Source organism: Lacerta agilis, chromosome 13, assembly GCF_009819535.1.
Source record: "Lacerta agilis isolate rLacAgi1 chromosome 13, rLacAgi1.pri, whole genome shotgun sequence".
NCBI classification, from domain to species: Eukaryota; Metazoa; Chordata; class Lepidosauria; order Squamata; family Lacertidae; genus Lacerta; species Lacerta agilis.
This window is the reverse complement of record NC_046324.1, coordinates 11,029,534-11,044,733: the sequence shown is the minus strand read 5'-3', so window position 1 is coordinate 11,044,733 and position 15,200 is coordinate 11,029,534. Positions and strand designations below refer to the sequence as shown.

Here is a 15,200-nt window from a genome sequence, read left to right as displayed (position 1 = left end):
TAGTCTGACTCCTACCCTGACAAAAATGAAAATATTTATTAAAAATATTAATAGGGAAGTAGCTATGGGTGCATATATTGGGTTGTTTGTGTGTGCTCATGTGTGTGTTGTATTTTTATTTTAGCAGATTTTCAGATCTTGGAAAATTTCAGCTCTAGCTACTTCTTTCGTTTTGGTTGACTTCTCTCTCCTTCTCCCTCTCTCCCTTTCCCTCTCTATATATTTAATTTTAAACAACTGGTTGTAGAGTTAATTTCCACAATGCCTCCTCCCTGTCTCATTCCACAATGCCCTTTTCCCTTCTAATGAAGACAAATTTCTTTAAATCTAGTAGCTGATCCAGTTTCTGATGATACAAAGGACATTAATGAAGGTCTGTAAAGATGTGCACTGTAGCCAGACGTTACTTGTGTGTAGGAATGGGTAGTCAGATTGGTTTGACCGGTCAAGTGATTGCCCGTTATTTCATCATAGTCAAATATTGTCAGATATTCAAGGAACAGAGTGGTGTAAATTTGGCAGAAGAGGTGAGTCGCAGAAGCATTGACTTGGCTGCCTACCTAACTGCATTCAGAAGGGATGCGGGTGGCGCTGTGGTCTAAATCACTGGGCCTCTTGTGCTTGCCGATCAGAAGGTCAGCGGTTTAAGGTCAGTTTAAGAAGGTGAGAAGAGACTGCCGGGTCAGGCCAGTGGCCAGTCTAGTCCAGCATCCTGTTCGGACAGTGGCCAAGCAGGTTCCTGTGGGGAAACCTGCAAGCTGGACCCAAATACAAGAGTCCTCTCCCTTCCCTGCATTCAACCTCCAATGGTGGAGGCAAAGCCTAGTCATCATGGATAGCAACAATGGATAGCAACCATTGTGGAACATTGCTGTGGCAAGACAGTACATAAGCAGGTAGGGACACAGGTGGTGCTGTGGTCTGAACCACTGAGCCTCTTGGGCTTGCTGATCGGAAGGTTGGCAGTTTGAATCCCCGCGACGGGGTGAGCTCCTGTTGCTCTGTCCCAGCTCCTGCCAATCTAGCAGTTCGAAAGCGTGCCAGTGCAAGTAGATAAATAGGTACCACTGTGGCGGGAAGGTAAACGGCGTTTCCGTGCGCTCTGGTTTCCGTCACAGTGTCCCGTTGCACCAGAAGCAGTTTAGTCCTGTTGGCCACATGACCCGGAAAGCTGTCTTTGGACAAATGCTGGCTGCCTTGGCCTAAAAAGCAAGATGAACGCTGCACCCCATAGTCACATTTGACTGGACTTAACTATCCAGGGGTCTTTTACCTTCACCTTTTTATTGACTTTTTTTCTTTTTCTTTTTCTTTTGCAATTGCTATGCTAATTTCAATGTAACTTCATATTTAACTATGTTATAACTGTTTGCCATAACACTGCAGGTTCCTGGATTTTAATAGCGCCATAGAAGAGAAACTTTTGTTAGCACACAAATATGAACCATTGATTTTTTTAAAAAAAAAAAGAAAAAGAAAATATCTATCCTTTTTGTTTTCACAGTAACATGCTTCCCCACCCCCTTTCATTTTATTTTTGTAATCGGGGTAGATGTCTAAACGGTTGAGGATGTAAACCTTTTTGGTACTTTTCCTGATAAGCTGATTTTAAAAAAAACCAAAAAAACCTGACTAATGTTTGACAATATTTGACCAGTGTTAGATGAGTCAGCCTGTTGACTATATTTCAGCTGTCTTTTAATTCCTTGCCCCACCTGTGTTAGAGAGAAGATCTGTACTTTTAAAGTTTGAGCACACTTTGTTTCGAAAGTAAGTGTAATCTTCAGTACAGCTTGGCCAGAGTTTTGGAGAGGGGAAAATAATCTGGTTTTTATCTGCATGACGTTGACATTGAACAAAAACCTAAGTAGCATTGTAAGGAAACGCAGTTCTAAAAGGCTTCTCTGATGGAATTAATTTACTCATTGCTCTGATCAATGCCACTCTTTTTTCCCATCGCATGTGAAGTAGTTTTCTACTTGCATAGGATCTGTCTGAAGATTACAGTTATATCTACCCTCCCCCCCTTTTAAAGGTATGGACTTGGTTCCGAATAGCATTATCACTATTTGTTTTATGCTTTCAGTCTAACAACTCTCGATTACTTGTGCACTTTTGGTTAGGATTGAAATGCACGCCCACATCATGATTAAAAGTGCCGGTTCGTGGCCACAGTTGTAGCTATTAAAAACCCTCTGCGTTCAGCCCCTCCAGTTCCTTCGGAAGACATGGACAAGCATCGCCGCAGATTCAACATGAGAATGTTAGTGCCAGGAAGGCCGGTCAAAGACAGTGTTGTCCCTCCGCCTGTGCCTGCAGAAAGACCGTCTTACAAAGAAAAATTCATCCCTCCGGAACTCAGCATGTTGGACTATTTTGTCGCAAAGGTAATTCTTTTTGTTTATCATAAGTATGCCTGCCTGATCCCCCTCCCTCCCTTTAAACGAAGGCAGCATTTCATATGCAGTGCCCATCATCACCTTTAAAAAGTTAAACCAAAGTGTAATTTATGCAACTTTGCTCCTTGCAAACAGCTGAAAGTCTGTACATTTTGATAATAAACCTGTTTTGCAATGGGGGGTTTGGATCATTTCTGATGGCAACCGTATCTGAAATATATTGTGTGTATATGTGCGTGTGTATTATATATTGCAAGGTCTTTGGTTAGTTGCTCATGAGTAAGCAGGCAAAACTCCAAGTTTCCTTTAATAGTTTTATTGTGCAAACTATGTGCAGTGCAGAGCTAATAAGTTCATGTCTGTATCAAGCGTTGTCACAATCCGGGAATGGCCCCTTCCGGTTCTGACCCCAAGAAAAGAGTTTTGGTATATGGAAACCCTGCCTCCCATCCTTTTCGTTTCACCCCTCAACGCCTTTGGGGCGCCGGAAGCTGCATGTCTCCTTCATTGCCCCTTGAGCGAGGGGAGTGCAGGGTCTCTCCAGCATCCTCAGAGCCACTTCCCTCCATACCCTGAAATGCCTGCCCCTCCCCGCTGGAAGCCTCGCTGCTTCCTCTGCTGCCAGAGTTGGTGCTGCTGGTCAAGTGGGGCCGGGGCTCTCTGTAGCATCCCGAGAGCCCTTCCACCACCTTGCGCTGTGCCGGGGACAGTTCCCTGACATCCATATATGTGTATTTGATTGACATCTATGCCCTTTTAAAATGTGAGTTATTGGGGGGGTATTGGGTTTTTGTTTTTATTTTGATTATATAGTTTGTGGTTTTGTATTTTTGATTTTGTTCTGTGAACCACCCTGAGACCTCCAGGTATAGGACAGAATAATAATAATAATAATAATAATAATAATAATAATAATAATAATAATAATAATAATTGGAAGGGTGGCAGGGGTTACAGAGCCCTAGAGCAGGAAGGTACCTCAGTGGTCATCTACCTGAACCCTCTACTGATATAGGAGATCCTGCATCCTTTGGCATCCCCTGCTAGGTAGCCATCCTCTGTTTGGAAATCTTTTAACAAAGGAGTGTTCATCACCTTCCCTGGCAGCCTGTTTCACTGTTGGTTAATGTAAACCATCAGGAACTTATTCCTTAACATTTCATTTGCTTCAGCCCCACCGGTTCGTGTCCTGCCCTCCAGAGCAACAGGAAAAACAGTTGGCAACATCATGTACCTCATGGTCCTTCAAATATATGAAGTTTGCTATCACACCGCTTCTCAGTTCCCTCTTCTCCAGGTTAAACATTCCCAACACATGTTTTTATTTGTTGAATTTATATACCGCCCTATACCTGGGGGTCTCAGGGCGGTTCACAGAATAAAATCAAGATATAAAACAACAAAATACATAATAGAAATAAAAACAACAATCCAATAGCCCCCCCCTCCTCCAAAACAGCCACATTTTAAAAGAGTGTAGGATCAGATCAAAAAAGGAACATTTTTACCTGGTACCTAAAAGTGTATAGTGAAGGCACCAGGTGAACTTCCCTGGGAAGAGCATTCCACAGATGGGAAGCCACAGCAGAAAAGGCCCCGTTCTCGTGTTGCCACTCTCCGGACCTTTCAAAGTTAAACACATGTAACCTTTCCCCATTGGTCTTGTTCTCCGAGGCCCTCACCGTCTTCCTTTGGTCACATTAGCTTGGATTCAAGATAAGTTAACGCAGGGAAGTTCACTGAGGCATGGTTTCATGTCTCCTCTTAACTCCACAGTAGATAACTGAGTGCCCAAAAGGTTTATCTGGAGAATGGAGAGGCTTTCTGGAACATTGAAAAATGGGAACGGGGGGCACTACTGGAGGAAGGAAGGGATAACTCTGTGTTTGAAGTGTGCAGGGATCCTTTTGGCCCTGGTGGTACAGTACCTTCCTTGATCCTCACTGTATATTCTATCCGTGCTTCTAACATTGTGGGTTTTGGGGGGGGGGGAATTTGCCCCTCTTAACATTCCCTTTCAACTTCCTTCTTACCAGTCTCCTCATTTGGGGGGAACCAGCCCAGGAAGCTTCATAGATCTGTGGACTGAACCACATATCTGTGTCCTGCTCCCTAAGACTGGTTTGGTAGGACAGATTTGTGGGGGGAGTAGGTTTGCCATAGAATCTAGCCTGGATCACAATCCTCTGCCACCCCTTAGTGGGGTATTCACAATGAAGGCCACTCTGTATGCTTCCTTCTGAGTTCAGCTTGGTGGCCAGTGATTCCTATAATGAAGATTGTGTCTTCTTCCTGCACCTATGAATCGAAGTAACATCTGTGAAAAAGAGTAATGACGTGGTGTAAAACATGTTTTGATATCTCACTCTGTCCTCTCTTTACAGCCATTCCTTCCTTTTTCAGACAGTGGTGTGATATATGATTCTGATGAGAGCATCCACAGTGAAGACGAGGATGAGGATGCTTTCCTCTCCGATATGCAGATCCTGGAGCACAAGGATGCCAACTCCTACAGGTAGCAGCAGGGGCTGAAATGGATGCATGCAGAACCTTCGGCTTCTCTTCTGATACAAACAGTGCTTTTTCTTTTAAAAAAATGCTTAGAAAATCACAATTTTACAGTTCAAATCAGGGAAAATACAGGTGAAACTCAAAAAATTAGAATATCGTGGAAAAGTCCATTTATGTAAGCAATTGTTTTCATTAGCTACTGGAGTTTAATATATGAGATAGACTCATGACATGCAAAGCGAGATATGTCAAACCTTTGTTTGTTATAATTGTGATGATTATAGCGTTCAGCTGATGAAAACCCCCAAGTTGAAATTGTTAATTTGGGGTTCTCATCAGCTGTATGCCATAATCACCACAATTATAACAAATAAAGGCTTGACATATCTCGCTTTGCATGTTATGAGTCTATCTCATATATTAGTTTCACCTTTTAAGTTGAATTACTGAAAGAAATGAACCTATCCACGATATTCTAATTTTTCGAGTTTCACCTGTAAATACAGTAAATAAACAAAAGCACAAAGAACATGCATTACCTCCTATTGCACAGCTTACAGCTCACAGTAACTTCCATATTGGCATGAGGTTTGTGTGCATTAACATCTTCCCGATTCCTCCCAGAAACACCAGGAAAGGAAAGGAAGCCATCATTGGAGTGGTAACAACAAAACTGACCAATCAACGTGCTAGATTCCAATTCCTACTTCACATATTAAACGCTCGCTTCCATCTGAGATTCAGGAAACACCATGACAGGAAATGAGGCCGCCATCGGGGATAGCAATGGAACTGACGATTCATCGTGCTAGAGAAGAATCTAAAAATGTTAAAAAATTTAGTTTCTTCTCCCGTTAGATTCACAAAATGTTTAGGGGTATGTGTACCCCTGCATCCACCCAGAAAAAAAAGCACTGGGTATAAACTAGATTTCCAGGTGGGGTCCCTTTTACTAATCTATATTTTAATAAAGGGACTAACATTTTAGAAGCGCTTTCTTACAAAACAGCATACGCTATTCTAGTCAACAATCCACTTCATCAGATGCTAAGGTGGAACTGCAGAAAGGGGTAGCACAAATACGACTGTATCTATCAGGGTGGCAACCTATTTATTGAAGGGATAGATGTCTGAAGGGTTATAGTTATATTTCATGTATCAATAATCTGCCTTCATTTCTAGGTGTGGAGCCAGAAGGGGGAAACTTGGTTTCTTTAAAAATCTGATTTTCTTTGGTTTTAGTTGCTGAGATGAAGCAACAGCAGATGTTGTTTTCATGCTTTTATAAAACATTTTTTTAAACTGTATTAAACAGTTTTCTAGCTTAGGGTGACGTCCAGTATTAATTGCACTTTAGAGCAGGCTCATTGAACTGAGTAGAATGTTCTGAGTATGATTAATGCTGCATATCACCTTTGATTTGCTTGTTAAAAGCGAACCTTAAAATATAATGGATTCTATCCAGTGCTAATCCTACAGAGAGCAGGCACGTTGACATTATGTCACATAAGAAGCTTAGGTTCCTTCATTTCAGTGGGTCCATTCCAAATTTGACTTTGTATGCTACAACTCCATGTTCTGGCAACTGAGCACTCAGTTCTTGAGCACCTTCAGATCCATTTTGTTTTGTGGAACATATTTTAAAATGCAGTTGAATTGGTGGTGCTAAACACCAGCTGTTGTAAAAAGTGTGTGTGTGTGTGTGTGTGTGTGTGTTGCACTTGATAACATTTCAATTGTTCCCTTTTCCCCCTGCAGCTGGGCTCTTATCCATTTGGCGATGGTGAAACTTGCTCTGAACAATATTAAGACCTTTTTCCCCATTGCTGGTTTAGAAATACCTGGTGAGTTGCTCCATGCTTTGTGAAAACAATTCTACGTAAAGAAGCAAATCCTAAGTCCAGGCTGAAGCATGTTTACTCAAAAATAAATACGACTGAATTCAGTGGTATTCATGTATTCACTTATTAAAACATTTATATACAGTCAAACCTCGGTTGTCAAACGTAATCCGTTCCAGAAGCCCGTTTGGCTTCCGAAACATTCGACAACCGAGGCACGGCTTCCAATTGGTTGCAAGAGCTTTCTACACTCCAGCAGAAGCCGCTTCGGACATTCGGCTTCCGAAAAATGTTCAAAAACTGGAGCAATTACTTCTGGGTTTTCGGTGTTCAGAAGCCAAAACGTTTGAAAACGGAGGTTTGACTATACCACCTTTCTTCTGTGAATGGTGTGCAGGGCACCTGAAGAGTCACTGTAAAGGAAGAACATCAAGCAAGATAACTTTAAAAAAAAAATCAACATTCCACGTGTCTGGGTAGGCTGGTCCACACAAGAATGTTTTTAGCAGGTGCCAAAGAGAGTGCAGTGAAGGAACCTGCCTGTCACTAGGCAGGGAGTTCCAAAGTATAAGATGAAAGTTCTTACAAATGCATAACAGGTTTTATGTGGAACTTCTGCCAATCAAAGCGCTCAGGTGGGCATATATGGGGTAAGGAGATTTTGTAGGTAAACTGTTCCCAAGATCTTAAGGGCTTTATATACTGCAGTAACGCCTTGACCTTGACCTGGTAGCAATTTGGCAGCCAGTACAGATAGCTGAGCACAGGTCTTAGACACAATGACAAAGTCTCGCTCCTGACAGCAATCATGCTACAACATTCTGCACTAACAGCAGCTTCCACATCAAGGACAAGGGAAGTTTTATGCAAAGTCTTATTCAGATCCGTTGCATGGGCCTTTGTCCCGAGTCCTTCTGTGTGTGTGTGTGGGGGGGTGTTGTTGTTGCCAATGCGTACAATTTTGTGTCAATAGTTGCCGAATTTTACATTGCCGTTTTAGATCTTCCAGTCACCTCGCCGCTGGGTATCGCTGTGATTAAAAATTTGGAAAACTGGGAACAAATCCTTCAAGAAAGAGTGGACCAGTTTGAAGGCCCGCCACCCAATTATATCAATACCTGTTTCGCTGAAGTGGGAATAGGACCAGGAGCAGCTGCCGCCCGAATAAAAGCAATGGTTGACCCTGAAAACACACCGTTCAAGTAGGTTCCCCCCCCCCAAAAAAATGGAAGTAGTACTGTGGGCTCTAGTAGAAAGTGAACCAATTTTATTAACAGGCACGATCATCTCAATTAGGGATAGGGAACTCATGGCCCTCCAGATGCTGTACTCAAAATTACATCAATCCCAGGCAGCACAGCTGGGTTTTAGTAATAACAGCATCCTTTTCCAAGTGCGCACAGACTGACTGTTTAATTATCTGTTCTAGGACCTTTCTTTTCTTTCTCCCCTTTTTGAAGGTAGGGATATTTGCCCACCTCTAGTCTGCAGGGACCTTACCTGTTCTCCAATATATACTTACCGTATTTATTGCTCCTTAGATGATAGCAATCCCCATAGCCATTACAGAATAAAGCTCGAAATGTCTGTGACCTCTGCTTTCAGCAGTTTCCTCTGTTTTGGTTTTGCGTGGGCTTTTAATGGGGTAAGAATCCATAAAATGCATTATTCACAGAGGCTCTTTGTGGACCCGCTTTGGGGAGATTCCTCTTGTATTCTGCAAAGCTTGAGAACAGACTGTATATACTTTGATCTTTTTGTGAATGAGCAGGCTTTCCATGTGACCTGTGTTCCTCCATGAACCTAATTTATAGGCCAAGATACTCCTGATCTTTCATTTTCCTGATCAAAAGCAGTTGATGGGTCCTTAGGATTAGAATGGCACACAAGCAATGTGTTTCTTTCAAACTCTGCCTGTATCCTCTAGTATTTTATTTGGCTCTTTTTATATTCTTCCAGTTTTATCCTTCCTTGCATTTTTTTTAAAAAAGAAAAAGAGAATTCTACAGTAACACCCTTTTCCTCCCCCCTCCCCCCAGATCAAAAGATTATTCAGCACAGCCGGCCAAAAGGCTGTGGCATTTTCTGGTGAAGCAAGAATTACTGCAAGATACATTCCTCCGATACACGTTCACCAAGAAAAGAAAGCAAAGTGAGGTAATGTGCAAAAGAAAAAAGACTCAAAATGATACTCGTTGAAGTTATAAGAGTTTTCTTCTGCCTTGAAATCATTTGCTGGTTTTAGTGTTTGTTATAATGACTGGGGGGTTTTGTCCTCAATTAGCTTTAGCGGTGTGTTAAAGTGAGCCTGACTGTGCACTGTGCTTTTCATTTTTCATTTATAAATACACACACACAGAGAGAGACAGAGAGAGAGAGAGAGAGAGACATATATATTTTTGTATTGCCCATTCATTTAAAGCATGTCAAGTCATTGTACATCAATAAGTACAAATGCAATAGAATGCAAAATACCATAAGAGCAATAAAAATTGTCTTACGTAAATGATGATGACACGCATTAGCTGACTTTTGCAGGATATTAGTGTCAGTGTAAAGCAGGTGTGGGGAACCTTTGGCCCTCGGGATGTTGCTGAACTGCAGCGCCCATTATCCCTGGCCATTGGGCATGCCTACTATGGCTACTATGGTGCTGGAGGAGACTCTTGAGAGTCCCATGGACTGCAAAAAGATCAAACCTACCCATCCTTAAAGAAATCAGCCCTGAGTGCTCACTGGAAGGGCAGATCCTGAAGTTGAGGCTCCAGTACTTTGGCCACCTCATGAGAAGAGAAGACTCCCTAGAAAAGACCCTGATGTTGGGAAAGATGGAGGGCACAAGGAGAAGGGGACGACAGAGGATGAGATGGTTGGACAGTGTTCTCGAAGCGACTGGCATGAGTTTGGCCAAACTGCGGGAGGCAGTGGAGGATAGGCATGCCTGGCTTTCGCTGGTCCATGGGGTCACGGAGTGTCGGACACGACTGAACGACTGAACAACAACAACTATGGCTGATGGGAGTTGTAGTTTAGCAGCATCCCGAGGGCCAAAGTTTCCCCACCCCTGTCACAGAGCAGATGCCTGTTCTTTATGCACTGAACATAGGAAGCTGCCTTATAATGAGTGAAGCCATTGCTTTGTCTAGCTCAGTGTTGTTGCACTAATTTGCAGCGGCTCCCCAGGGTTTCAGCCCTACTGCGAGCTACTGGTGGTTGCACCCGGGACTTTCCTGCATGCAAAGCATGCACTCTACCACCAAGCTGCAGTCCTTCCTCACTGGCTCCTTGTACACACAGGAGCTCTAAATCGCACAGCGCTTCCGCCCACACAAAAGGATTGCTCTGTTAACGTGAATGTATCGCCAGTTGCACCTATAAAGCTGACCCCAAAATTGAAATCGGTGGGGAGGCCCATTCACACGTGGCTCCTACTTACGTGACAGCACACAGAGCTTCGAAAAGGATCCTTCAGGCATGGTCCAGCTTCATCTGCCATCCCTGGAAGTTGGGGGGAAGTTGGGTGTGTGCACTCATTTTAGGAGGCCAGCAGCACAGGGAGAGGTTGGATAATTTTCATTTAATAAGCCGCAATGTGAACTCTGCCCCCTGCATGCCTCTCATCCCCCGAGATGGAAAACAGCCGAGAAGTCTCTATGAGCCAAGACTAGCTGCCAGGTCACAAGGCAAATGGGGGGGGGGGGGATTGAAGCAGGATTCCTGATTGCCTTTTATTGTCCCAGCAGTTAACAGGGGCGGGGAGTCCAGTCTTGTTCCATTCATCCTGTTGCAAATGCCATGTTATACATAAATGGAATTTGCATAATGAGAGATCCATGAACCTCAATGGGAGACTCCTTTAGAGGATTCAAGGTTCTGAACATCTGATCTGGTCTTGTAACTAGAATGCTTAAGAGCAGAGATTTCTGGTAAAGTTCACTAGGCAAGGAGCGGGATCAATTTTGGGGCAACTTGTGAAGGCAGTTGTTAGGGGCAGGCATAATGCTGCTGGATTCTCCAGCCCGTAGTTTGAAAATTAGGAGCTCATCGAGAGTGGTCACTTTTGCTAACTGAAAGCATTTTTGCAAGCTGCAGTTTGAGCCAAATATTATTATTGGTTGAGTTTATATACCACCCTATACCTGGGGGTCTCAGGGCAGTTCACAGAATAAAATCAAGATGTAAAACCACAAGATACCTAATAAAAATAAAAACAACAACCCAATAGCGCCCCCCCCCATATTTTTTTAAAAGGGTGTAGGATGTAAATCAGATCAACCGAAGGCCCGGTTAAGAAGGAACGTTTTTGCCTGGCACCTTCATTATACACCTTTAGGTGCCAGGCAAAAGCAAACTTCCCTGGGGAGAGCATTCCACAGATGGGGAGCCACTGCAGAGAAGGCCCCGTTCTCGTGTTGCCACCCTCCGGACCTCTCGAGTAGGAGGCACATGAAGGAGGGCCTCAGAAGATGATCTCAGGGTCTGGGTAGGTTCATATGGAAAGAGGCGGTTCTTGAGGTATTCTGGTCCTGAGCCATTTACGGCTTTATAGGTCAAAACCAGCACTTTGAATTGGGCCCTGAAACTAATTGGTAACCAGTGCAGTTGGACCAGAATTGGTGTAATGTGCTCAAACCATCTTGCTCCAGTGAATTCTGCACCAGCTGAAGTTTCCAAACCTTCTTCAGAGGCAGCCCTACATGTAACACTTTGCCGTAATCTAACCTTGAGGTTACCAGGGCATAGACAATAGTAGTTAGGCTATCCCTGTCCAGATAGGGTGTAGCTGGACCACCAGCCGAAGCTGATGCAAGGCATCTCCGGGCCACTGAGGCCACCTGATAACTGGAAACGTCAGTGCAGGTGTGATCATTTGCTCCAAAACCTGAAGGAGGAGAGGGAGAATGTCTCTCAGAGGTGTGGGGGGTGGAGGAATAGGATTGTGCAAGCCCACAGTATTCCCTGCTGCCAAGCCATGGTTTAATACATCAGTTACAGTACATTTCACCTGGACCAAGCCTACCCTGTTTCCTATTTCAGTTCTGTGTGTTAAATCTGCCTCCCTCCCTCTTTCCCAATACGGGCCACGAAACTTCTAACTAGTAAAAAAATATTGCTAGTAAGAAGCTTGTGCGTGTGTGCATTTATTTTATTTTATTTCATTATTATTTGCTTACTATGCCATATGTGTTTGCATTCATCATGGAGGTGTTGCTTTCCAAGTGAATTTGTTTCAGCCCCCTCCTACCCTTAAAAGCATTTGTGTAATGGTTAGCTGGCGTCGTTTTAAACACCAGCTTGGAACGTTTTCATCCTTCTCCTATTTGTATTTGTTTGTGCATGTGTTTTGTGTTTGTGACTGTGTGGTGCTGTATAGTCTGTAGAAGATCGCGAGAAGCAGGTCATTCACAACAGCGTAGCGGACGATTGCAAACACAAGGTAGTAGTATCCCACCTCCCGAACCTTTCGCTGCACTTTTGAAGCTTCTCTGGGGCTGCCTTTCCTCACTCCCACTTGCTAAAGTGACAATAACAACACAGATCTGTGCAATCTCTCTGCCGGGACCCAAACCTGTGTACTAATGCTGAGATATTGCTGCATAACACCTTGGGTCGCTCGCTTGCACCTCGGTTTTGTGTGTCAGGATTGGAAACATAACATCTTTTGGCTCCTGGAACGCTCTGGAGAGTACATAGAAGCCCAAAGACAAGTTTCTGCCAAAACCACACCGCTATTAAACTTCTTCTGCATGCTTCTTTTGTGTCTTGCTTTTTCAGTTGATTCATACCACTGCAAAACAGTTCAGTGAACTTGTTGTTGTTGTTTTAAATTAAAAAATAAAAATCCCACTTTAATGTTTCGTAGGTCGAAGCAGAGCTCGGCTACCCTGGAGGAAGAGCAAAAATTATACACAAGGAGTCGGATATGATCATGGCCTTTGCAGTCAATAAGGTAAAGCCGTTCCTCTCCTGACCTCCCTTTAAAGCCGTGGTTCCCAACGTGGGGCACACGCTCCAAAAGGGGCAATTTGATTTTTAAGGGGGGCAATTTGAGAATGAGTTATTATTAACAGTGATTTTTTTTTTGCATTTCTTATGGTTCTAGGGGCCTCATATACGGTATATAAATATATATTGTGACATACACATTTTTAAAATTAAAAGCAGAATGTACACAGTGGTCAGCTGGTGACAATAGAGAGGTTATCTAAACATAAAATACACGGGGCACATTCAGGGGGAGTAGCGCTCTGGGAGTGCTCAGTCAGCGGTTGTGAAATTTCTCCCTGAATGCGACTGCTGGGTAGCTGCTCAGTTGGGGTGGTCGCCATTTTTTGGAGCGGTGTTTTGGGCCACTACCTGCTCTGAGCACTGGTAAACCTGACGAATGCCAGTTTTTGCCAATGAAAACTTGTTCTTTGGAAGCTTGTTTAGAGCAAGTTAATGGCCTTTCAGGCTTCCTCCACGTGAATAGGAGTTCACTTTTTGAATAATAAGAGTTATATGTCACGGGGGGGGGGGGAGATCAGGATTTTAGAGATCAGGATTTTAGAGGTTCTTAGGTCAAAAAAAGGGTTGGGAACCACTGCTTTAAAGCCAGTGTGGTATAGTGGTTCAGTGTCAGACTAAGACCTGGGAGACTAGGGTTCAAATCCCCATTTGACCATGAAGCTCACGGGGGTCATCGCCTCTTAGCCTAACCTACCTCGCAGGGTTATTGTTGGGATTAATCGGGTGCCGATGTGGCTGAATAACCAAGTATGTGGGATGCAAGTGCAACAAATAAATGTAATTAAGTAAAGTTACCGCTTGTCAAATGTCTTTGTGCTTGCCGTAAGGCCTGGGACTTAAAGCGTCTGGCTTTTCTCTTTTGTGCTGTGCAGGCAAACATCAACGAGATAGTGTTAGCTTCTACGCATGATGTTCAGGAACTTGATGTCACAGCCCTCCTGGCTGCTCAGTCTTACGTATGGATTGGAGAGGAGTTTGACCGAGAATCTAAAAGGTTGGCTATTCATGCCTTGCAGTTCTATTTAACTGGAGAGTTGAATGCATAATAAATACCTCAAATATGCTGTTTTGTCTGATACTGAAGTGGTAGCTGGTGAAGAATGCATTGGCAAGACTGCATTATTCACAGAGGCTCTTTATGGACCTGCTTTGGCTCTGTGTGTGTGTGTGTGTGTGTGTGCCTCTTGTGTTCTGCATAACTTGAGACCGGACTGTATATACTTTGATCTTCTGTGAATGAGCAGGCTTTCCAAGTGACCTGCGTGCCTCCACGACCCTGATCTGTAGGCCCAGTTAATCCTGGTCTTTCATTTTCCTGATCAAAAGCAGTTGGTGGGGGTTAGGATTAGAAAGGCTCACAAGCAATGTGTTTCTTCTGTACGTTGCCTGTACCCTCCAGCATTTTATTTGGTTACAGGCAACTGCAGGTGTTCCTGGAAGAGACAGATTATCTAGATCCACTACAAATTGGGTTCACACACAATTTTGGATCCAAATTGGCCTTGGTTGCCCAGTTGGATGACCTTTATCATGAGAGGGACAGGAGGAGTACAACCCTGTTAGTTCTGCATGGTTTCTCAGCGGCTTTTGATACCATTGGACATGACGTTGGATGTGTATTAGTGTATTAGAGGCACTGTATGACAGTGGTTCTGTCCATATCTCCAGGGCTGTGTCCAAAGAGTAGCCTGGGTGAGTGTTCCTCGGACCCCTGGCACTTGTTCTGTGGGATTCCTCAGCATATTATCCTTTCCCTAGAGCAGGGGTCAGCAACCATTTTTCAGCCATGGGCTGGTCCACCGTCCCTCAGACCTTGTGGGGGGATGGACTATATTTAGGGGGAGGGGAATGAACGAATTCCTATGCCCCACAAATAACCCAGAGGTGCATTTTAAATAAAAGGACACATTCTACTCATGTAAAAACACGCTGATTCCCAGACTGTCCACGTGCCGGATTGGGAAGGCGGTTGGGCCGCATCCAGCCCACGGGCCTTAGGTTGCCAACCCTTACCCTAGAGCTATTTAACATTTATATGAAACCATTGAGAGCAGTCATAAGGAGTTTTGGAATAGTCACCAAGTATACTGATGACATGCAACTCCACTTCGTCATAAGATCTGAATCAGGGGAGTTTGCAGATTGGTGTCTGCATGCTCAGGTCTCAGGTTCAATACCCAGCATCTCCCGTTAGCTGTGGAAATGTCCCTTGTTTGAAACCCTGGAAAACTGTCAGTTAGTGTGGGTAATACAGAGCTATTGTACAAGTAAGCTTCCTAGATTACTTCATACTGATAATGGGTGGAAGAAGTTTTCCAACACTATCTAATGTCTTGCCTGTAGCAAATGATCAGGGCAGTGACTATGACAATTGTTCTGCCAGTGCATCTCCCCGCTCCCAACCCCAACTGTGAATAAATGGTAGGATTGCCCTGCAGAT

General features: G+C 43.8%; 1 protein-coding gene across 7 annotated transcripts in view; it reads left to right on the top strand.

The window, feature by feature from the left end:
- Positions 1 to 15,200, top strand: part of DMXL2 (Dmx like 2) — a 112,443-nt gene that overhangs the window by 80,337 nt on the left and 16,906 nt on the right. For 2 of the 7 annotated variants that reach the window (XM_033168079.1, XM_033168078.1), the window contains exons 29-36: positions 2,206 to 2,387; positions 4,784 to 4,914; positions 6,669 to 6,754; positions 7,752 to 7,953; positions 8,791 to 8,908; positions 12,126 to 12,188; positions 12,615 to 12,701; positions 13,633 to 13,754. In XM_033168079.1, the coding sequence (XP_033023970.1) occupies positions 2,206 to 2,387; positions 4,784 to 4,914; positions 6,669 to 6,754; positions 7,752 to 7,953; positions 8,791 to 8,908; positions 12,126 to 12,188; positions 12,615 to 12,701; positions 13,633 to 13,754 (991 nt within the window). Of the gene's footprint in view, positions 1 to 331; positions 374 to 2,205; positions 2,388 to 4,783; positions 4,915 to 6,668; positions 6,755 to 7,751; positions 7,954 to 8,790; positions 8,909 to 12,125; positions 12,189 to 12,614; positions 12,702 to 13,632; positions 13,755 to 15,200 lie in introns of all 7 variants that reach the window. The other 5 variants (XM_033168081.1, XM_033168080.1, XM_033168076.1 and 2 more) reach the window with 4 other exon arrangements.